Consider the following 22,388-nt stretch of genomic DNA (forward strand, 5'->3'; position numbering starts at 1 on the left):
TGGGGTCCCCATGGGGTGGTGGCACCAGGTTATGGGGTCCTATGGGGTGGTGACACTGGGATATGGGGTCCCCATGGGGTGGTGACATCGGGATATGGGGTCACCGTGGGGTGGTGGCACCTGGGGTAATGGGTTCTATGGGGTGGTGGCACCAGGATCTATGGGGTCCCCATGGGGTGGTGGCACCGGGACCTATGGGTGCTATGGGGTGGTGACACCAAAATATGGGGGTCACCATGGGGTGGTGACACCAGGTTATGGGGTCCCAATGGGGTGGTGGCACTGGGATATGGGGTCACCATGGGGTGGTGGCACCCGGGGTAATGGGTTCTATGGGGTGGTGGCACCAGAACCTATGGTGTCACCATGGGGTGGTGGCACCAAGACCTATGGGTGCTATGGGGTGGTGACACCAAGATATGGGGGTCCCAATGGGATGGTGGCAATGGGATATGGGGTCCCCATGGGGTGGTGGCACCAGGTTATGGGGTCACCGTGGGGTGGTGGCACCAGGTTATGGGGTCCCCATGGGGTGGTGGCACCAGGATATGGGGTCACCGTGGGGTGGTGGCACCTGGGGTAATGGGTTCTATGGGGTGGTGGCACCGGGATATGGGGTCACCATGGGGTGGTGGCACCTGGGGTTATGGGTCCCATGGGGTGGCGACACCAGGACCTATGGCTTTTATGGGGTGCTGGCCCCAAGTTATGGGATCCCCACGGGCTGTAGGCGACCCCAGCCCCCCCGGGAGCCCCCACCTCACCCTGTGTGTGTGTCCCCCGTCCCCCGTCCCCCCCCCCCCCCAGCCCCATGGCGTCCCCGGTGGCCCTGTCGCGGTGTCCCCCGGGCGTCCCGCTGGCTGTGGGCGCTGCGCCCGGCGGTTGCGGGGCCGCGGCGCGGGGCGGGCCACAACCGCTGGTCCAAGGTGCGCAACGTCAAGGGCCCGCGCGACGCCGCCCGCAGCCGCCTCTTCCAGCGCCTCGGCCTCCTCCTGCGCACGGCCGCACGCGGTGGGTGGATCCCCGGATCCCCTTTTCCCCCGGATCCCCTTTTCCCCCGGATCCCCTTTTCCCCTGGATCCCCACCCCCCGGATCCCCTTTTCCCCAGATCACCACCCCCTGGATCCCCTTTTCCCCGGATCCCCTTTTCCCCAGATCCCCACCCCCTGGATCCCCTTTTCCCCCAGATCCCCTTTTCCCCAGGATCCCCTTTTCCCCGGATCCCCTTTTTCCCCGGATCCCCACCCCCTGGATCCCCTTTTCCCCCAGATCCCCTTTTCCCCCGGATCCCCTTTTCCCCTGGATCCCCTTTTCCCCTGGATCCCCTTGTTCCCCGGATCCCCTTTTCCCCCGGATCCCCTTTTCCCCAGGATCCCTTTTTCCCCAGATCCTGTTTTCCCTGGATCCCCACCCCCTGGATCCCCTTTTCCCCCGGATCCCCTTTTCCCCCAGATCCCCTTTTCCCCTGGATTCCCTTTTTCCCCAGATCCCGTTTTCCCCAGATCCCCACCCCCTGGATCCCCTTTTCCCCCGGATCCCCTTTTCCCCCAGATCCCCTTTTCCCCAGGATCCCTTTTTCCCCAGATCCTGTTTTCCCTGGATCCCCACCCCCTGGATCCCCTTTCCCCCCGGATCCCCTTTTCCCCTGGATCCCTTTCCCCGGATCCCCTTTTCCCCCAGAGCGCCTTTCCCCCGGATCCCCTTTTCCACTGGATCCCCACCCCACAGATCCTCCAGGATCTCCTGATGATCCCTGGGATCCTAAAGACCTCTCCACCCCACAGATCCCCCCCCAGGACCTCCCCACCCCATAGATCCCCCCCAGGATCTCTCCATCCCAAATCCCCCAGGATCTCCCAAGGATCCCAGGGATCCCAAAGACCTCCCCACCCCACAGATCCCCCCCAGGACCTCCCCACCCCACAGATGCCCCCCCGCCAGGACCTCCCCACCCCACACCCTCCACGATCTCCCGAGGATCCCAAAGACCTCTCCACCCCACAGATCCCCACCCAGGACCTCCCCACCCCATAGATCCCCCCCAGGATCTCTCCACCCCAAATCCCCCAGGATCTCCCGAGGATCCCAGGGATCCCAAAGACCTCCCCACCCCACAGATCCCCCCCCAGGACCTCCCTCCGCCCCACAGATCCCCCCGTAAGGTCCTTTGGGATCTCGGGGGGGGGGGTCTCCCCACCTCCCAGGACCCCACCCCAAATCCCCCCCCCCCCTTTCACCCCCTTTCTCCCCGCAGAGGGGGGCCCGGACCCGGCGCTCAACGCCCACTTGGCCAACGTGGTGGAGCAGTGCCGGGCCAAGAACATGCCCAAGGCCTCCATCGAGGCCGCCATCCGCGGCGCGGTAGGTCCCGGCGGGGGATTTTGGGGCCCCGTCGCCCCACAACTTGTAGGGCAGACCCCCAACCCCATCGTCCTCACCCCCCACCCCCCGTCCAAGGAGAGAGCGGCGGCGGCGACGCGGGTCGTCTACGAAGCCCGAGGCGCCGGCGGGTGGGCGCTGCTCCTGGAGGTCCTCACCGACAACCCGCGGCGGAGCCAGCACGAGATCCGCCTCCTCCTCGCCCGCAACGGGTTCGTGGCCCCTCGGGGGGGCGCCGAGGCCGGGACGTGGAGGCCCCGCGCCCGTCGGGTTTCGAGGCTGAGCCTCGATTTTTTATTATTTATTTTTATTTTTATTTATTTATTTTTTTTCGTTTTTTGTTTATTTTTTTTTTCCACCAGGGCCGCCATGGCCGACGGCGCCCGGCACGGCTTCGAGCAGAAGGGGGTGGTGCGCGTGGCCCCCCGGGACCTGCGGGGGAGCCCCGTCTCGCTGGAGGCCGCCCTGGAGGCCGCGGTGGAGGCCGGAGCTCAGGACGTTTGCCGGGAGGAGGAGGAGGAGGAGGAGGAGGAAGAGGAAGAGGAGGCGGCGCTGAAGGTGGGGGAGGGGGCAGCGAGGGGGGGGGGGGCCGGGATTGGATGGTTTGGGTGGGGCGGGAGGTGGTGCCCTCGGTTTTCCGTCCTTGATTACAATTGGGCAACCCTTGGCCACCCCCAATGACCATTGGCCAAGCCTTGACCATCCCCAATATCCATTGGCCAACCCTTGACCTTCTACAACCCCCCATTGGCCAACCCTTGACCATCCCCAACCACCCTTGGCCAACACTTGACCATCTCCAACGACCATTGGCCAACCCTTGACCATCCCCAACCGCCCTTGACCATCCCCAATGACCATTGGCTGTCCGTTGACCACCCCCAACAACAGTTGGCCAACCCTTGACCATCCCCAACGACCATTGGCCAACCCTTGACCATCTCGAATGACCATTGGTCAACCCTTGATCTTCTACAACCCCCGCTGGCCATCCCCAATGACCATTGGCCAACCCTTGACCATCCCCAATCACCCTTGACCATCCCCAATGACCATTGGCCATCCCTTGACCATCCCCAACGACAGTTGGCCAACCCTTGACCATCCCCAATGACCACTGGCCATCCCTTGACCATCCCCAACCACCCTTGGCCAACCCTTGACCATCCCCAACCACCCTTGGCCAACCCTTGACCATCCCCAACCACCCTTGGCCAACCCGTGACCATCTCCAACGACCATTGGCCAACCCTTGACCATCCCCAACGACAGTTGGCCAACCCTTGACCATCCCCAATGACCATTGGCCAACCCTTGACCATCCCCAACCACCGTTGACCATCGCCAACGACCATTGGCCGTCCCTTGACCATCCCCAACGACCATTGGCCAACCCTTGACCATCCCCAACCACCCTTGGCCAACACCTGACCATCTCCAACGACCATTGGCCAACCCTTGACCATCCCCAACCACCCTTGGCCAACCCTTGACCATCCCCAACGGCCATTGGCCAACCCTTGACCATCCCCAGTCACCCTTGACCATCCCCAACGGCCACTGGCCAACTCTTGACCATCCCCAACGACAGTTGGCCAACCCTTGACCATCCCCAACCACCCTTGACCATCCCCAACGACCGTTGGCCGTCCCCCGACCACCCCCAACCCCCATTGGCTGCCCCCCCCCCCCGCAGTTCATCTGCGAGACCTCGTCCCTGCGGGCCGTGCGGGAGCGCCTGGAGGCCTCGGGGCTGCGTCCGCTCTCGGCCACCATCGAGTACCTGCCCCGGGACCGCGTGGCGCTGCCGGAGGGGACGCGGGAGGAGGCCGAGCGCCTCCTCCAGGCCCTCGGGGACTACCCCGACGTCGTCAACATCTACCACAACATCCAATAGGAAACCGGGGGGGGGCAGGGGGGTGTGGCCCTGGAATTTGGGGTCACCTCCCCCCCCCCCCCCCCATGTTGTTGGTGACAATAAAAGCCTTTTTTCCGAGCGTGGCTCCGCCCCCACGTGTATTAATTTCACCCCACGGTCGACCGCCGCCCGTGGGGAAGCCGGGGTCCCCCACCCCGAAAGGAACCCCAACATTTGGGCCCCAAAAAACATGGCGGCAGCGGAGGGCAGGGTCATTTATTTAAGGGGGGGGGGGGGGGACCACTGGGGTCAGTCGTCGGATCCCGTGGGGCTGCCGAGGAAGATGTCGCCGTAGGGGAAAGCTTGGGCGGCCCCGTCCTCCTCCTCCTCCTCTTCGTCGTCCTCGTCGTCGTCCTCGTCGTCGTCGTCCTCCTCGTCGTCCTCCTCCTCCTCGGGGTGGATGAAGGCCCCGGCCTCCCCTTGGAGGTGCCGCCGGACGACGGGGTGGGTGAGGCCGAAGAAGTCATCGCCGGCCCCGGGGACGTGCGGAGGCCCCCGGGGCCTCCCCCCGGCCTCCTCCAAGGCCTGGAGGAGGCGAGCGTGGCAAACGTCCGGCGTGGGGCCCCCCAGCACCCTTCCGGGCTCGTCCTCGGCCACGATCTCGCAGCGGGGTCCGGCGACGATCCGGCAGGTGTAGAGGCAGCGCCGAGCCGGCCTCCGGAGGCTGGCGAAGAGCCGCGTGCTCCGGTAGCCCGGCGGCAAGATGGCCGCCGCCCCCGCCCCGACGACGCCCAAGCTGTGCACCGTCAACGGGCCGAGAGTCAAGGGCAACGCCGGCGGCCCGCCGCGCCGGCGCGGCGACGTGCTCAGGATGGCCGCCGGCGGCCCCGCGAGGTTGGCGGCCTCTTCGGGCGGCCTCAAGATGGCCGCCGGCAACGCCGCCGCCGCCGCTTTGGAGGCTCCCCGGGGACCGTTGGGCCTCGTGGGGTCCCTCGGGTCGTCGAGCGGAGCGTCGCGCGAGCCCGCCGCCCTCGACCCGTCCCTGGAGGCCGCCGGCCTCGCGTCCTCCCTCGACCCCGCCGGCCTCGACTCATCCCTCGGCCCCGCCGGCCTCAACCCGTTCCTCCCTCCCCCCGGCCTCCCCTCCGCCCCCTTCGCCCCGTCCCTCGCCGCCCTCCCCCCGTCCCCCCGGCCTCCCCTCCTCGCCCGGCGCCCGGCCTCGCCGCCGGCCTCCTCGCCGCCGGCCAAGGCCCGGAGTTGGAGGAGGCGGGTGAGGAGGAAGCGGCGCTCGTCGCGCGCCCGCAGGCACTTGGCCTCCAGCCTCGCCACCTCGTCGCACAGCGCCCCGTTCTCGAAGACCAGCGCCCGCGCCGCCCGCCGCAGCCGGCTGTACTTGAGGCGGTAGCGCTCGGCCGGCCGCGCCCGCGGGGCCTTCGGCATCCTGGGGGTGGGGGGGGGAAATCGGGAAGGGGTTAATTAGGCCGCTAATTGATCGATGGGATCATGGCGGGGGGGGGGGGGGGGGGGGGCGCGGCGAAGGGCTGGGGGCGCGGCGGGGGAGGGTGCGGCGCTGGGTGGGGTTCCAGCGGGTTGGAGGAGAAGTTGCAAGAGGTTGCGAGGGGTTGGAGGAGTCATTGCAAGGGGTTACAGTGGGTTGTAGGAGTAGTTGCAAAAGGTTACAATGGGTTGTAGGATTAATTGCAAGAGGTTGGAAGGGTAAATGTGGTTGCGATGGGTTGTAGGAGTAGTTGCAAGAGGTTACAATGGGTTGTAGGAGTAGTTGCAAGAGGTTACAATGGGTGGTAGGATTAATTGCAAGAGGTTGCAAGGGTAAATGAGGATGTGATGGGTTGTAGGAGTAGTTGCAAGAGGTTGCAAGGGTAAATGAGGATGCGATGGGTTGTAGGAGTAGTTGCAAGAGGTTACAATGGGTTGGTGGAGTAGTTGCAAGAGGTTACAGTGGATTGGAGGAGTTGTTGCAACAGTTTGCAAGGGTAAATGAGGATGCGATGGGTTGTAGGAGTAGTTGCAAGAGGTTACAATGGGTTGTAGGAGTAGTTGCAAGAGGTTACAATGGATTGGAGGAGTCGTTGCAATGGGTTACAAGGGTAAATGTGGTTGCGATGGGTTGTAGGAGTAGTTGCAAGAGGTTACAATGCATTGTAGGAGTAGCTGCAACGGGTTGCAAGGGTAAATGTGGTTGTGATGGGTTGTAGGAGTAGTTGCAAGAGGCTACAATGGGTTGGAGGAGTTGTTGCAACGGGTTGCAATGGTAAGTGTGGTTACAGTGGGTTGTAAGAGCAATTGCAAGAGGTTGCAAGGCTACATGAGGTTGCAATGGGTTGTAGGATTAATTACAAGAGGTTGCAAGGGTAAATGAGGTTACAATGGGTTGTAGGAGTAGTTGCAACAGGTTGCAAGGCTGAATGATGATGTGATAGGCTGTAGGAGTAGTTGCAAGAGGTTGCAAGGCTAAGCGTGGTTGCAACGGGTTGCAGGAGTAATCACAATTAGTGCAAAGGACTGTAATTAATGCAATGAGCTGCTCTTGATGTGATGACTCCCAATTAGTGCAAGGAATTGCAATTAACGCAACGAATTGTAAGGAATGCAATGCATTGTAATTAATGCAATGCGTTGTAATTAATGCAACTAATTGTAATTAATGCAACAAGTTGTAATTAGTGCAATGAATTGCAATTAGTGCAACGAGCAGCATTGCTTCCAGGCAGTGCAATTAGTTACAATCAGTGCAAGGGCTTGCAATTAGTGCAGTGCTTTGCAATTAGCACGCTGCTTTGCAATTAGTGCAAGGCCTTGCAATTAATGCAACCCTTTGCAATGAATGCAACCCTTTGCAAACCATGCAAGGCTTTGCAATTAGTGCAAGGCCTTGCAATTAGTGCAAAGCTTTGCAAACCATGCAAGGCTTAGCAATTAGTGCAAAGCTTTGCAATTAATGCAACCCTTTGCAATTAATGCAACCCTTTGCAATCCATGTAAGGCTTTGCAATTAGTGCAAGGCTTTGCAATTAGCACACTGTTGCAATTAGTGCAAGGCCTTGCAATTAGTGCAACCCTTTGCAAACCGTGCAAGGCTTAGCAATTAGAGCAAGGCCTTGCAATTAGTGCAACCCTTTGCAAATCGTGCAAGGCTTAGCAATTAGTGCAAGGCCTTGCAATTAGTGCAAAGCTTTGCAATTAGCACACTGCTTTGCAATTAGTGCAAGGCCTTGCAATTAATGCAACCCTTTGCAATTAGCGCAACACTTTGCAAACTGTGCAAGGCTTTGCAATTAGCACAAGGCCTTGCAATTAATGCAACCCTTTGCAATTAGCGCAACACTTTGCAAACTGTGCAAGGCTTTGCAATTAGCACAAGGCCTTGCAATTAATGCAACCCTTTGCAAGTAGTGCAAGGCGTTGCAAACCGTGCAAGGCTTTGCAATTAGCAGAACACTTTGCAATTATTCGTGCAATGCTTTGCAATTAGTGCAATGCCTTTTAATTAGCACACTGCATTGCAATTAGTGCAAGGCCTTGCAATTAATGCAACCCATTGCAATTAGTGCAACCCTTTGCAAACCATGCAAGGCTTTGCAATTAGCGCAATGCCTTGCAATTAATGCAAGTAGTGCAAGGCTTTGCAAACCGTGCAAGGCTTTGCAATTAGCAGAACGCTTTGCAATTATTCGTGCAATGCTTTGCAATTAGTGCAACGCCTTGCAATTAGCACAGTGCTTTGCAATTAGTGCAAGGCCTTGCAATTAGTGCAAGGCTTTGCAATTAGCAGAGCGCTTTGCAACCCTTCGTGCAATGCTTTGCAACTAGTGCAATGCTGTGCAATTAGCGCAGGGCTTTGCAATTAGTGCAAGGCCTTGCAATTAATGCAACCCTTTGCAATTAGTGCAAGCCTTTGCAATTAGTGCAAGCCTTTGCAATTAGCGCAACCCTTTGCAAACCGTGCAAGGCGTTGCAATTAACGCTGCGCCTTGCAATGAAGGCAACCCTTTGCAATTAGCGCGAGGCCTTTTAATTAGCGCAAGGCCTCGCAATTAGCCGTGCACCACCCCCGCGACCCCCCCCCCCTTCCCCCTCCCCCGCCCCGCGCCCCCCCCTCCCCGCACTCACCCGGCGCCGGGAGGAGGAGGAGGAGGAGGAAGAGGAAGTGTGGGGGAGGGGCCAGGAAGCGGAAGAGGAGGGGTGGGGGCGGGGCGGGAGGAGGGGGAGGGGGGAGGAGGAAGGCCGCCGAGGGGCGGGGGGGGGGGAGGGGGGGTGCGCCCCGAAAGGCGGCGGGCGGTGACGTCACGCGGCGGGGCGACCTCTGACCTCTCCCCTCCCCCACCCCCCCGGGGCCCCTCCCCCTCGTGACCTTTGACCTGCCCGGTGGCGGGGGTGGGGGAGGGGCGGCGGACGAGGACAATGGAGGTGAGCCGGGGGGCGCCGAGAAGGGGGGGGGGGGGGGGGGGGCTGACGGTGACGTCATCCCCTCCCCCCCCGTGACGTCATGTCCCCCCCCCCCATCCAGGTTGGGTCCCCTCCGGTCCCCAAGGACGGCGGCGATGACGGCGGCGATGACGGCGTGGCCACCAGGTGGGGGAGGGGACGGGGGGGGGCGTGGGGGGGGGGGGGAGGGGCACTAAAACGGGTGGGGGAGGGACATGGGGACAGGGGGACACGGCCTTGGTGTCCCCAGGGTGATGTCGCCGCGGCCCGCGGCCTCCCTTGCCCCAAAACCGACGTCCCCTCGATGATGTCCCCAAGTTGACGTCCCCCAACGTCACCTCCCCCCACCCCATAACGCCCCTCGCCCCATGACCGACGTCCCCAAGACCGACGTCCCCAAGATGATGTCCCCCAACGTCACCTCCCCCATGTCCCATGGCCTCCCTTACCCCAAGACCAACGTCCCCTTGATGATGTCCCCAAAATGATGTCCCCAAGTTGACGTCCCCCCACCCCGTAACCTCCCTAGTCCCAAGACCGACGTCCCCAAGATCGATGTCCCCGAGATGATGTCCCCAAATTGAGGTCCCCCCACCCCGTGACCTCCCTTACCCCAAAACCGACGTCCCCTTGATGACGTCCCCAAGTTGACGTCCCCCAACGTCACCTCCCCCCCACCCCAGAACCTCCCTAACCCCAAGACCGACGTCCCCAAGATGATGTCCCCAAGTTGACGTCCCCATGTCCCATGGCCTCCCTTACCCCAAGACCAACGTCCCCAAGACCGATGTCCCCAAGATGATGTCCCCCAACGTCACCTCCCCCATGTCCCATGACCTCCCTTACCCCAAGACCAACGTCCCCTTGATGATGTCCCCAAAATGATGTCCCCAAGTTGATGTCCCCAAGTTGATGTCCCCATGTCCCATGGCCTCCCTTACCCCAAAACCGATGACCCCAAGACCAACGTCCCCATGATGCCGCCCCCAACTTGACGTCCCCCAGCGTCACCTCCCCCCCACCCCATAACCTCCCTCGCCCCAAGACCGACGTCCCCGACATGACGTCCCCAAGTCCGACGTCCCCGAGATGATGTCCCCAAGTCGTCCTCCCCCCACCCCACAACCTCCCTCCCCCCCCAAAAGCGCCCCCTCCCCCCACTGGGTGTCCCCCCACCCAACCCCCTCCTCCTCCACCCCACAGCTCCCCGCCGCCGATCGGCGCCCCGCAGCCGAGGCCGCCCCCTCCCCTTGCCGAAGAGGACGGGGAGGAGGAGGAGGAGGAGGACGAGGGCGAGGAGGAGGCCGAAGGCAGCGGCGAAGACCTCCCCCCCCGCCCCTACCGCTGTGGCGAGTGCGGCAAGGCCTTCGCCCAGAGCTCCAACCTCCTGAAGCACCGGCGAGTGCACACGGGCGAGCGGCCCTACCGCTGCGGCGAGTGCGGCAAGGCCTTCGGCTGGAGCTCCTCCCTCCTGGAGCACCGCAAAGGCCACGCCGGCGCCAAGCCCCACGCCTGCGGCGAGTGCGGCAAGGCCTTCAGCCGCGGCTCCACCCTCCTGGAGCACCAACGCACCCACACTGGCGAGAAACCCTACCGGTGCGGGCAGTGCGGCGCCCGCTTCAGCCAGAGCTCCACCCTGGTCCACCACCGGCGCACCCACACCGGCGAGCGGCCCTACGGCTGCCCCGAGTGCGGGAGGGCCTTCGGGCGCAAGTCCACCTTGGCCACCCACCGGCGGACCCACACCGGCGAGCGGCCCTACGGGTGCGGCGAGTGCGGGCGCCGCTTCGCCGTCAGCTCCGACTTGGCCAAGCACCGGCGGGCCCGCGGCGGGCAGCGGTGCCGGGATTGCGGGCGGCAGTTCTGCCGGGCCTCGGCGTTGGCGGCGCACCGGGAGAAGGATCACGGCGGGGGTGAGGGGGGTGGGGGTGGGGGCGGTGGGGAGCCTCGGGGCGGCGGGGAGCGGTGCGGTGGTGGGGAACCTCGTGGTGGTGGTGAACCTCGTGGTGGTGGTGAACCTCATGGTGAACCTCATGGTGGTGGTGAACCTCATGGTGAACCTCAGGGTGATGGTGAACCTCACAGTCATGGGGAATGTCGTGGTGGACCTCATGGTCATGGGGAACCTCATGGTCATGGTGGACCTCATGGTCATGGTGAACCTCATGGTGATGGTGAACCTCATGGTCATGGTGAACGTCATGGTGGACCTCATGGTCATGGGGAACCTCGTGGTGATGGTGAACCTCATGGTCATGGGGAACGTCATGGTGGACCTCATGGTCATGGGGAACCTCGTGGTCATGGTGGACCTCATGGTCATGGTGAACCTCATGGTGATGGTGAACCTCATGGTCATGGGGAACGTCATGGTGGACCTCATGGTCATGGGGAACCTCGTGGTGATGGGGAGCCTCATGGTCAGTGTCATGGCGACGGAGAACCTCGTGGTGGTGGTGAACCTCGTGGTGAACCTCATGGTCACGGCGAACCTCATGGTGATGGTGAACCTCGTGGTGAACCTCATGGTCACGGTGAACCTCATGGTGAACCTCGTGGTGATGATGAACCTCACAGTGGTGGCGAAGGCCATGGCGACGGTGACCATCATGGCGGTGGTGGCTGTCACGGTGACGGCGCCCTTCGTGGCGGTGCCAAGCCTCCTGGTGACGCTAACACTCATGGTGACACCAAAACTCAAGGTGACACCAGACCCTGGGGTGACGCCAAACCCTGCGGTGACGCCAAACCCTGCGGTGACGCCAAACCCTGCGGTGACACCGAACCTGGTGACGCCGACCCTCCCGGCGCCGCTGCCGAGAGGCCGCACCGCTGCGAAGAGTGCGGCCAAGCCTTCCGCCACGCCGCCACCCTGCTCCTCCACCGGCAGACCCACGCCGGCTCCTTCTCCTGCCCCCTCTGCCCCGAGCGCTTCGAGGGCAGCGCCCAACTGGCCCGGCACCGGCGCCGGCGGCACGGCGCGGCGGCCAAACCCTACCGCTGCGAGGCCTGCGGCAAGTCCTACGCCCAACCGGCCGGCTTGCGGCACCACCAGCCCGAGCAACCCTTGGGTTGTCCCCACTGCGGCGCCTCCTTCTTCTGGAGCTGCCGGCTGGCCCGGCACCTCCGCGCCTGCCGCCCGCCCGCCAAACCCTACAAGTGCCCCGAGTGCGGCAAAGCCTTCGGGCAGAGCTCCAAGCTCCTCCGCCACCAGGTGACCCACACCGGCGAGAAGCCCTACAAGTGCCCCGAGTGCGGCAAGATCTTCAGCCAGAGCTCCAACCTGGCCGAGCACCGGCGGACCCACGGCGCCGCCCGGCGCCACTTCTGCCCGCTCTGCGGCAAGGGCTTCGCCCTCGGGTCCTACCTGGCCAAGCACCGGCTGACCCACACCGGCGAGCGGCCCTACCGCTGCACCGAGTGCGGCAAGAGCTTCCGGCAGAGCTCCAACCTCATCCAGCACCAGCGCACCCACACTGGCGAGCGGCCCTACACTTGCGGGCTCTGCGGCAAGAGCTTCTGCCAAAACTCCCACCTGGCCAAGCACCGGCGCACCCACACCGGCGAGCGGCCCTACCGCTGCGGCGACTGCGGCAAGAGCTTCCGGCAGAGCGCCAACCTCCTGGAGCACCGGCACACCCACACCGGCGAGCGGCCCTACCGCTGCGGCCAGTGCGGGAAGACCTTCGGGTGGAGCTCGGCCTTCAGCAAGCACCAGCGCACCCACCTGGCGTGAGGACGGCGCCCGAACCGGCGCGGGACGAGGCCCTCGGCGTGGCCGAGGCCGTGGTTTCGGCCTGGGGAAACATCTCAAGAAGTTCCGGGTCCGTTATGGTGGCCCAAAGCCATGGTTTCGCCTTGAAGAACCATCTCATGATCTTCAAGGTGGCCCAGAGCCACGGTTTCGTCTTGGAGAACCATCTCAAGAACTTCAAGGTCCACCATGGTAGCCCAAAGTCATGGTTTTGTCTACGTTATGGTGGCCCAAAGTCATGGTTTTGTCTTGGAGAACCATCTCAAGACCTTCAAGGTGGCCCAAAGCCGTGGTTTCATCTTGTAGAACCGTCTCAAGAACTTCCAGGTCCATCACGGTGGCCCAAAGTCATGGTTTCATCTTGGAGAACCATCTCAAGACCTTCAAGGTGGCCCAAAGCCATGATTTCCTCTTGGAGAAACATCTCAAGAACTTCCAGGTCCATCACGGTGGCCCAAAGCCGTGGTTTTGTCTTGGAGAACCATCTCAAGAACTTCGAGGTCCATCAAGGTGGCCCAAGGCCATGGTTTCATCTCCGTTATGGTGGCCCAAAGCCATGGTTTCGTCTTGGAGAACCATCTCAGGACCTCCGAGGTCCATCATGGTGGCCCAAAGCCATGGCTTCGTCTTGGAGAACCCCGTGTCCCCGTCCCATCCCCATGTCCCCAAGACCCCATATCCCGGTGTCCCCATGTCCCCAAGACGCCCCTGTCCCCCTTGTCCCCGTGTCCCCCTGTCCCCCGTCCCCACCACCCCAATAAATCCTGGTGAACGCTGCTGCTCTGGGCCATACTGGGAGCACTGGGAGGGATTTTTGGGGGTGCTGGGAGCACTGGGAGGTGTTGGAGGGGCACTGGGAGCACTGGGAGGGAGGTTCGGGGGGTGATGGGAGGACTGGGGGTAGCTTGGGGGTTACTGGGGGGGGGAACTGGGAGCACTGGGAGGGGGGGGTTTGGGGAACACTGGGGGATAGTGGGAGGGATTTGGGGGGGTACTGGGAGGTATTGGAGGGATAGTGGGAGCACTGGGAGGGATTTGAGGGGTACTGGGAGCACGGGGAGGAGGTTTGGGAGGACTTTAAGTGTTACTGGGAGCACTGGGAGGGATTTGAGGGGTACTGGGAGCACTGGGAGGTGTTGGAGGTGCACCGGGGGTGGCTTGGGGGTTTACTGGGAGCACTGGGAGGGATTTCGGGGGTACTGGGAGCACGGGAAGGAGGTTTGGGAGGGACACTGGGGGTTACTGGGAGCTCTGGGAGGGATTTTGGGGGTACTGGGAGCACTGGGAAGAGGTTTGGGAGGGATTTTTGGGCTTCTGGGAGCACTGGGAGGGATTTCAGGGGTACTGGGAGCAACTGGGAGGGATTTGAGGGGTACTGGGAGCACTGGGAGGAGGTTTGGGAGAGACACTGGAGGGTATTGGGGGCACTGGGAGGAACTGGGAGGTACTGGGAGCACTGGGAGGGCGTTTTGGGGGAACACCAGGGGGTACTGGGAGGGATCTGTGGGGCACTGGGAGGTATTGGAGGGATACTGGGAGCACTGGGGGGAGGTTTGGGGGGACACTGGGTGTTACTGGGAGGCACTGGGAGGGACTGGGAACACTGGGGGGGGCATTTTGGGGGAACACTGGGGGGTACTGGGAGGGATTTGGGGGGCACTGGGAGGTATTGGAGGGATACTGGGAGCACTGGGAGGAGGTGTGGGGGGATGCTGGGGGGTACTGGGAGGCACTGGGAGGCACTGGGAGGCACTGGGAGCCCGGTGGCCTTCCCGTGTCCCCGGGAGCCTTTGCGGCAGGAAACGCCGCTCGCCCGCCACCATTGTCAGGGCCGGCAAAAAAAACGACCCCGTTTTGGGTGAAAAAACGCCCGGATTGGGGCCCACCGGTGCCAGGGAGCTGCTGCGGCTCTCGTGAATCCGTCCCCGTCGGATTTGGGGTGAAAAAGGGCAAAAACGGGCCGATCGCTGGCGGCGAGCGGCTGGGGGAGTTAAGCGGCGCGTGGATTGCATTTTGGGGTGAGAAACGGGGAAAATGGGCCGATGGCTGCGGGGAGGGCGGGAGGGGGGGGGCTGAATGCTTACGGGAGGGCATTTTGGGGTGAAAAAAGGGGAAATCGGGCTGTTGGTTTTCAGGTGGGGAGGCGCGGAATGAACTAAATGTGGGCATTGCGTTTTAGGGTGAAAAAGGAGGAAAATGGGCCGATTGCTGCTGAGCAGGCAGGGAGAGGAATTAACTGTTTGTGGGAGGGCGTTTTGGGGTGAAAAAGCAGGAAATTGGGCCGGTCGCTCTCAGGTAGAGGGGTGCAAAATTTACTAATTGTCAGGATTGTGTTTTGGGGTGAAAAAAGGAGAAATCGGGGTGACTGCTACAACGGGGTGGGGGTGCAAAATTAGGTAGTTTGGGGGATTGTATTTTTGTGTGAATAAGGGGGAAAATGGGAAAAAAATCTGCCGGGCATGCAGGATGGGGGGTTAGTTAACAGTGCGGATTGCTTTTTGGGGTGAAAAAGGAGGAATTTGGGCCCGTTGTTATAGGGTGGGGGGGTCTGTAAAATTAACTAATTGTGGGGATCGTGTTTTGGGGTGAAAAGGGGGGAAAATGGGACGATTGCTGCTGGGCCGGCAGGAGAGGGGTTAACCGCTGGTGGGAGGGACTTTTGGGTTGAAAAAGGAGGAAATTGGGCCAACCGCTCCAGGGTAGGGGGGGGAGCAAAATTAACTCATTGTCGGGGTTCTGTTTTGGGGTGAAAAGAAGGGAAATCGGGATGATTGCTGCATGGGGCAGGGGGGCAAAATTAACTAGTTTGGGGGGTCGAATTTCGGGGTGAAAAGGGGGGAAATCGGGCCGATTGCTTTCAGGAACTAAGGTGCGGGATTGATTCATCGCGTGGATTGCATTTTGGGGTAAAAAAGGGTGAAAATGGGCTGATTGCTTCAGGACATGGGGGATTAGGGTTTAAAAATGAGGGGGGGCTATTTTGGGGTAAAAAACAAGGGAAATGGGGTAACTTATTGTGGGTGTCAGGGGGGCCGAATTAATTAATTGTGAGGATTGTGTTTTGGGGGGAAAAATGGGAGAAATGGGATAATTAGTCCCGGGGTGGGGGGAGTGCAAAATTAACAAATCTGGAGGATTAGGTTTTGGGGTGAAATAGGGTGAAAACAGGTCAATTGCTCCTAAGCGTGGGGGTGCAAAATTAACTAATTTGGGGGTTATGTTTTGGGGTGAAAAGGGAGGAAATTGGGCTAAATGCTCTCAGTTGTAGGAGTGCAAAATTAACTAATTTTTGGGATTGTTTTTTGGGGTGAAAAAGGGAGGAAATGGGGTGATGGCTGTCAGGAATGGGGGTGCGGAATTAATTGTGGGGATCGCATTTTAGGGTGAAAAAGGGGGAAAATGGGACGATTGCTTTCAGGTGTAGGGGTGCAAAATTAATTAATTTTGGGGATTGTGTTTTGGGGTGAAAAGGGAGGAAATTGGGCCAATTGCTTTCAGGTGTAGGGGTGCAAAATTAACTAATTTTTGGGATAGTTTTTTGGGGTGAAAAAGGGCAAAAATGGGGTGATGGCTGTCAGGAATCAGGGTGCAGAATTAATTAATTGTGGGGATCGCATTTTGGGGTGAAAAGGGAGGAAATTGGGCCGATTGCTCTCAGGTGTAGGGGTGCAAAATTAACTAATTTGGGGGATTGTGTTTTGGGGTGAAAAAGGGCAAAAATGGGGTGATGGCTCTCAGGAATCGGGGTGCGCAATTAATTAATTTTGGGGATTGTGTTTTGGGGTGAAAAAGGGGGAAATTGAGCCAATTGCTGTCAGGTCTAAGGGTGCAAAATTAACTAATTTTTGGGATTGTGTTTTGGGGTGAAAAGGGAAGAAATTGGGCCAATTGCTCTCAGGTGTAAGGGTGCAAAATTAACTAATTTTGGGGATTGTTTTTTGGGGTGAAAAAGGGTAAAAATGGGGTGATGGCTCTCAGGAATCGGGGTGCGGAATTAATTAATTGTGGGGATTGCCTTTTGGGTTGAAAAGGGAAGAAATTGGGCCAATGGCTCTCGGATGTAGGGGTGCAAAAATAACTGATTTTTGGGATTGCTTTTTGGGGTGAAAAAGGGCAAAAATGGGGTGATGGCTCTCAGGAATCGGGGTGCAGAATTAATTCATTGTGGGGATTGTATTTTGGGGTGAAAAGGGAAGAAACTGGGCCAATTGCTCTCAGGTGTAGGGGTGCAAAATTAATTTTTGGGATCGTGTTTTGGGGTGAAAACGGAGGAAATTGGGCCAATTGCTTTCAGGTGTAGGGGTGCAAAATTAATTAATTTTGGGGATTGTGTTTTGGGGTGAAAAGGGAGGAAATTGGGCTAAATGCTCTCAGTTGTAGGAGTGCAAAATTAACTAATTTGGTGGATTGTCTTTTGGGGTGAAAAGAGAGGAAATTGGGCCAATTGCTCTTAGGTGTAAGGGTGCAAAATTAACTAATTTTTGGGATTGTCTTTTGGGGTGAAAAAGGGGGAAAACGGGACGATTGCTCTCAGGTGTAGGGGTGCAAAATTAATGAATTTGTGGGGTTACATTTTGGGATGAAAAAAGGCAAAAACCAAAGGAGGCTTTTTCGGGGCGAGAGCAGGAGGTTTGGCGCCCGTAACGCGCCCCAGACGAAGGGGATTTTGGGGCAAAAACGGACCGATTTGGGGTAAAATAAAAAAGCAAAAAAAGGGCTTTTTTTTTTTTTTCTCATTTTTGCCCTTTTTTGCCCCGTTTCGGCAGGCGCCGCCATGGAGGCCGGGGGTCCCCGGCGGGACGGGGCCGTCCCCAGCGAGCCCCGCGGCGCAGGTGAGGACGCGGGGCGCGGGGAGCTCCTCGGGGACGGGGGGTTTTTGGGGCAAAAAGGTGGGAATTTGGGGAAAAAAAACACAAAAAGGGGTGGTCTTCTGCTGGGAGTGGCCCTTCGTGGTCACGGGTGGCCACCAGGAGATGTTCTCCGTGGAGGAACGTCTCGACGTCGTCATGGGTGACCACCAGGAGATGTTCTCCGTGGAGGAACATCTCGACGTGGTCATGGGTGACCACCAGGAGACGTTCTCCATGGAGAACATCTCCACATGGTTGGTTGATGACCCGCCAAGACGTTCTCCGTGGAGGAACCTCTCTACATGGCCATACCTTGACCTCCTATGAGATGTTCCTCCATGGAGAACACCTCTACATGGTCACACGATGACCCACCAGACGTTCTCCATGGAGGAACATCTCTACGTGGCCATACCTTGACCTCCTATGAGATGTTCCTCCATGGAGAACATCTCCACATGGTTGGTTGATGATCCACCAAGACGTTCTCTGTGGAGGAACATCTCTACATGGCCATACCTTGACCTCCTATGAGATGTTCCTCCACGGAGAACATCTCCACATGGTTGTTTGATGACCCACCAAGACGTTCTCCATGGAGGAACATCTCTACATGGCCATATGTTGACCTCCTATGAGATGTTCCTCCATGGAGAACATCTCCACATGGTTGGTTGATGACCCACCAAGATGTTCTCCGTGGAGGAACATCTCTACGTGTCCATACGCTGACCTACCATGAGATGTTCCTCCACGGAGAACATCTCCACATGGTTGGTTGATGACCCACCAAGATGTTCTCGGTGGAGGAACATCTCTACACGGCCATATGTTGACCTCCTATGAGATGTTCCTCCATGGAGAACATCTCCACATGGTTGTTTGATGACCCACCAGACGTTCTCCATGGAGGAACATCTCTACATGGCCATACCTTGACCTCCTATGAGATGTTCCTCCACGGAGAACATCTCCACATGGTTGGTTGATGACCCACCAAGACGTTCTCCATGGAGGAACATCTCTACGTGGCCATACCTTGACCTCCTATGAGATGTTCTCCATGGAGAACACCTCTACATGGTCACACGATGACCCACCAGACGTTCTCCATCGAGGAACATGTCTACATGGCCATATGTTGACCTACTATGAGATGTTTCTCCATGGAGAACACCTCTACATGGTCACACGATGACCTACCAGATGTTCTCCATGGGGGAACATCTCTACATGACCATATTATGACCTACTATGAGATGTTTCTCCATGGAGAACACCTCTACATGGTCACACGATGACCCACCACGAGACGTTCTCCATGGAGAACATCTCTACATGGTTGCTTGATGACCCACCAAGACGTTCTCTGTGGAGGAACATCTCTACATGGCCATATGTTGACCTACCATGAGATGTTTCTCCATGGAGAACACCTCTACATGGTTGTTTGATGACCCACCAAGACGTTCTCCATGGAGGAACATCTCTACATGGCCATATTATGACCTCCTATGAGATGTTCCTCCACGGAGAACATCTCCACATGGTTGCTTGATGACCCACCGGACGTTCTCCACGGAGAACCCGCGGGTTCCTCAGCCCCAACCCACCCCCCCGACCCTTCTCCTCCCCGTTTCCCCCCCCCGCAGCACCGCCGACGCCCCCCGGAGACCACCCCAGCGGCTTCATCAACCTCCTGGGCCTCCTGGAAGCCGGCGAGCGCCGCTCCAAACCCTACCGCTGCACCGAGTGCGGGAGGACCTTCGGCCAGAGCTCCAACCTCCTGGAGCACCAGCGCACCCACACGGGCGAGAGGCCCTTCTCCTGCCCCCGGTGCCCCAAGAGCTTCGGCAGGAGCTCCACCTTGGCCGAGCACCTCCGCACCCACACCGGCGAGAAGCCCTACGCCTGTCCCACCTGCTCCCGGACCTTCAGCCGCAGCTCCACCTTGACCGAACACCGGCGCACCCACACCGGCGAGACCCCTTTCTCCTGCCCGGAGTGCGGGAGGACCTTCGGCAGGACCTCCAACCTGGTCAAGCACCTCCGCACCCACACCGGCGAGAAGCCCTACGGCTGCGGCCGCTGCGGCAAGGCCTTCAGCCTCAGCTCCAACCTGGTCAAGCACGAGAGGACCCACACGGGCGAGAAGCCCTTCTCCTGCCCGCAGTGCCCCAAGCGCTTCAAGAAGAAGACCCACCTGGCCTCCCACCAGCGCACCCACACCGGCGAGCGGCCCTACCGCTGCGGCGAGTGCGGCAAGGCCTTCGGCCAGAGCTCCACCCTCATCGAGCACCAGCGCACCCACACCGGCGAGCGCCCCTTCCGCTGCGGCGCCTGCGGCAAGAGCTTCTGCGTCTCCTCCAACCTGGTCAAGCACCGGCGCATCCACACCGGCGAGAAGCCCTACGGCTGCGCCCGCTGCGGCAAGCGCTTCCGCTACAAGCCCCAGTTCACCCGGCACCTCAAGGGGCACCCCGAGGAAGGGGAGGAGCCGGCTTGCGGGGTCCCCTAGGAGGTGGGCACCGGGTGGTCCGACGTCGCGGCGGTCGTCTGAGGAACCCGAGGAACATCGCGGTGTCGCGGTGTGGTGGCCACCAAACCGTGGTGGAACCTCGAGTGTTGTCCCTAGAGGTTGGCGATGGGCTTGGGAGGTCAGGGTGGGTCCCAGCACCTCAACGGGGTGGTCCACCATCATGGTTTCCATCTTAGGACCCAAGGAACATCATGGTGTTGTGGTATGGTGGCCACCAAACCGTGGTGGAACCTCGAGTGTTGTCCCTAGAGGTGGGCGATGGGCTTGGGAGGTCAGGGTGGGTCCCAGCACCTCAACGGGGTGCTCCACCATCATGGCGTCCAGCTAGGAACCCAAGGAACAGCATGGTGTTGTGGTATGGTGGCCACCAAACCATGGTAGAACCTCAAATGTTGACCCCGGAGACACGTGGAGGTCAAATACGGACTTGGGAGGTCAGGAAGGGTCCCAGCACCTCAAATGGGTGCTCCACCATCATGGCGTCCAGCTAGGAACCCAAGGAACGCTCTTGGTGTTGAGGTATGGTGGCCACCAAACCGTGGTAGAACCTCAAATGTTGTCCCTGGAACCATCTCGAGGTGGATTATGGACTTGGGAGGTCGGTATGGGTGCCGGGACCTCAAATGGGTGCTCCACCATCATGGCATTCATCTAAGAACCCAAGGAACGCTCTTGGTGTCGTGGTATGGTGGCCACCAAACCATGGTAGAACCTCAAATGTGGCTCCAGTAGGTAGTTAGAGGTGGACTATGGACTTGGGAGGTCGGGATGGGTGCCGGGACCTCAGTAGGGTGCTCAACCATCATGGCGTCCAGCTTAGGACCTAAGGAACATCATGGTGTTGTGGCATGGTGGCCACCAAACTGTGGTAGAACCTCAAATGTCGTCCCTGGAACCATCTCGAGGTGGATTATGGACTTGGGAGGTTGGGATGGGTCCCAGGACCTCAACGGGGTTGTCCACCATCATGGCATCCAGCTTAGAACCTAAGGAAGGATCACGGCGTCATGGCTTGGTGGCCACCAAACCATGGTAGAACCTCAGGTGTGGCTCCTGGGGACACCGGGAGATGCCTTGGGGACCCCAGGAGCCACCCTGGGGACATCTGGGGACAGATGAAGCCACCGTGGGGACACCTGAAGACACCGTGGGGCCACCACGAGGACATCTGGGGCCACCGTGGGGACATCTGGGGGGGGGGGGGGGGCGTCGCCGTGCTTGGGCCTCTGCGGCAGCAATAAAGGGGCTGGAGTGGCACCGAGGTGTGGTCTGGGGGGGACTGGGAGGGACTGGGAGGGGGGGGGACTGGGAGGGACTGGGAGGGACTGGGGGGGGACTGGGAGGAGATGTGGGTGGCCGGGGAGGTCCATGGAGCCCCAGCAGATGGTCGAGGACCACCTGGAGGAGGACGGAGGTGGAGGCGGTGGTGGTTCCTCCACAGGGGTCTTCGGTGAGGGCCTGGCCCGTGTCTTCTCCTCGCCCGCCGGTGATCGTTGGTGGTCCTGTGGGTGACGGGCGATGGATGGGTGGTGGACGGGTGACGTTCTGGAGATGTTCGGGGGACGTTTGAGGGACCTGGGACGTTCTGGAGATGTTCTGGAGATGTTTGAGGGCATCTGGGAATGGGTGGGTGGGTGGGTGAGATGTCTGGAGGTGGATGGAGATGGATGGATGGGGGGATGGACGGAAGGATGGAGATGTTCTGGAGATGTTTGAGGGACCTGGGATGTTCTGGAGATGTTTGGAGGTGGGATGGAGAAGTTTGGAGAACTTTGGAGATGTTTGGAGGTGTTTTGAGATGTTTGGAGGTGTCTGGAGGTGTTTGGAGATGGGATGGACGAGTGGATGGAGATGTTTGGAGATGTTTGGAGGTGTCTCAAGGTGTTTGGTGATGGGATGGACGACCGGATGGACGTATGGAGATGTTTGGAGATATCTGGAGGTGTTTGGAGGTGTCTGGAGATGTTTGGGGATGGGATGGACGAGTGGATGGAGATGTTTGGAGGTGTTTGGAGGTGTCTGGAGATGTTTGGAGGTGTCTGGAGGTGTTTGGGGATGGGATGGACGAGTGGATGGAGATGTTTGGAGATGTTTGGAGGTGTCTGGAGGTGGGACGGAGATGTTTGGAGATGTTTGGAGATGTTTGGAGGTGTCTGGAGATGTTTGGAGATGTTTGGAGGTGGGACGGAGATGTTTGGAGATGGGATGGAGATTTTTGGAGTTGGGATGGAGAACTTTGGAGGACTTTGGAGATGTTTGGAGATGTTTGGAGAAGTTTGGAGATGTTTGGAGATGTTTGGAGATGGGATGGAGATGTTTGTTAGATGTTTGAATGTGTCTCAAGGTGTTTGGTGATGGGATGGACGAGAAGATGGATGGATGGAGGTGTTTGGAGATGTCTGGAGATGTTTGGTGATGGGATGGACGAGTGGATGGAGATGTTTGGAGATGTTTGGAGGTGTTTGGAGGTGGGATGGAGATCTTTGGAGGTGGGATGGCGATTTTTGGAGTTGGGATGGAGAACTTTGGAGATGTTTGGAGAGGTTTGGAGGTGTCTGGAG

At 59.5% G+C, this 22,388-nt stretch overlaps 3 protein-coding genes across 7 annotated transcripts; 2 read left to right on the plus strand and 1 right to left on the minus strand.

The window, feature by feature from the left end:
- Window positions 1–852: 852 nt before the first annotated feature.
- On the plus strand, window positions 853–4,381 carry TACO1 (translational activator of cytochrome c oxidase I). The gene is made up of 5 exons (XM_066984197.1): window positions 853–1,011; window positions 2,256–2,362; window positions 2,459–2,592; window positions 2,743–2,938; window positions 4,077–4,381. Exons 2-5 carry the CDS (start codon window positions 2,324–2,326, stop codon window positions 4,275–4,277), a joined length of 570 nt encoding a protein of 189 aa, XP_066840298.1. The 5' UTR covers window positions 853–1,011; window positions 2,256–2,323; the 3' UTR covers window positions 4,278–4,381.
- A 116-nt stretch (window positions 4,382–4,497) lies between these two features.
- Window positions 4,498–8,665, minus strand: TBRG1 (transforming growth factor beta regulator 1). Its single transcript, XM_066984187.1, has 2 exons — window positions 8,370–8,665; window positions 4,498–5,679 (listed from the first exon to the last, which is right to left on the minus strand). Exon 2 carries the CDS (start codon window positions 5,676–5,678, stop codon window positions 4,548–4,550), a length of 1,131 nt encoding a protein of 376 aa, XP_066840288.1. The 5' UTR covers window position 5,679; window positions 8,370–8,665; the 3' UTR covers window positions 4,498–4,547.
- LOC106029474 (zinc finger protein 774-like) lies at window positions 8,526–21,037 on the plus strand. 5 transcript variants are annotated; one of them, XM_066984161.1, is made up of 4 exons: window positions 8,526–8,666; window positions 8,767–8,831; window positions 9,888–12,415; window positions 19,016–21,021. In XM_066984161.1, exons 1-4 carry the CDS (start codon window positions 8,661–8,663, stop codon window positions 19,804–19,806), a joined length of 3,390 nt encoding a protein of 1,129 aa, XP_066840262.1. In that variant the 5' UTR covers window positions 8,526–8,660; the 3' UTR covers window positions 19,807–21,021. The 5 variants fall into 5 exon arrangements, with proteins under 5 accessions (XP_066840262.1, XP_066840258.1, XP_066840259.1 ...); XM_066984157.1 differs by lacking the exon at window positions 19,016–21,021 and having other exon boundaries at window positions 9,888–10,978; window positions 11,015–13,215; XM_066984158.1 differs by lacking the exons at window positions 8,526–8,666; window positions 8,767–8,831; window positions 9,888–12,415 and adding exons at window positions 14,167–14,456; window positions 17,205–17,270 and having other exon boundaries at window positions 18,941–21,037.
- Window positions 21,038–22,388: the final 1,351 nt, after the last annotated feature.

The sequence above is a fragment of the Anser cygnoides genome, chromosome 28 (genome assembly GCF_040182565.1).
Source record: "Anser cygnoides isolate HZ-2024a breed goose chromosome 28, Taihu_goose_T2T_genome, whole genome shotgun sequence".
NCBI lineage: Eukaryota > Metazoa > Chordata > Aves > Anseriformes > Anatidae > Anser > Anser cygnoides.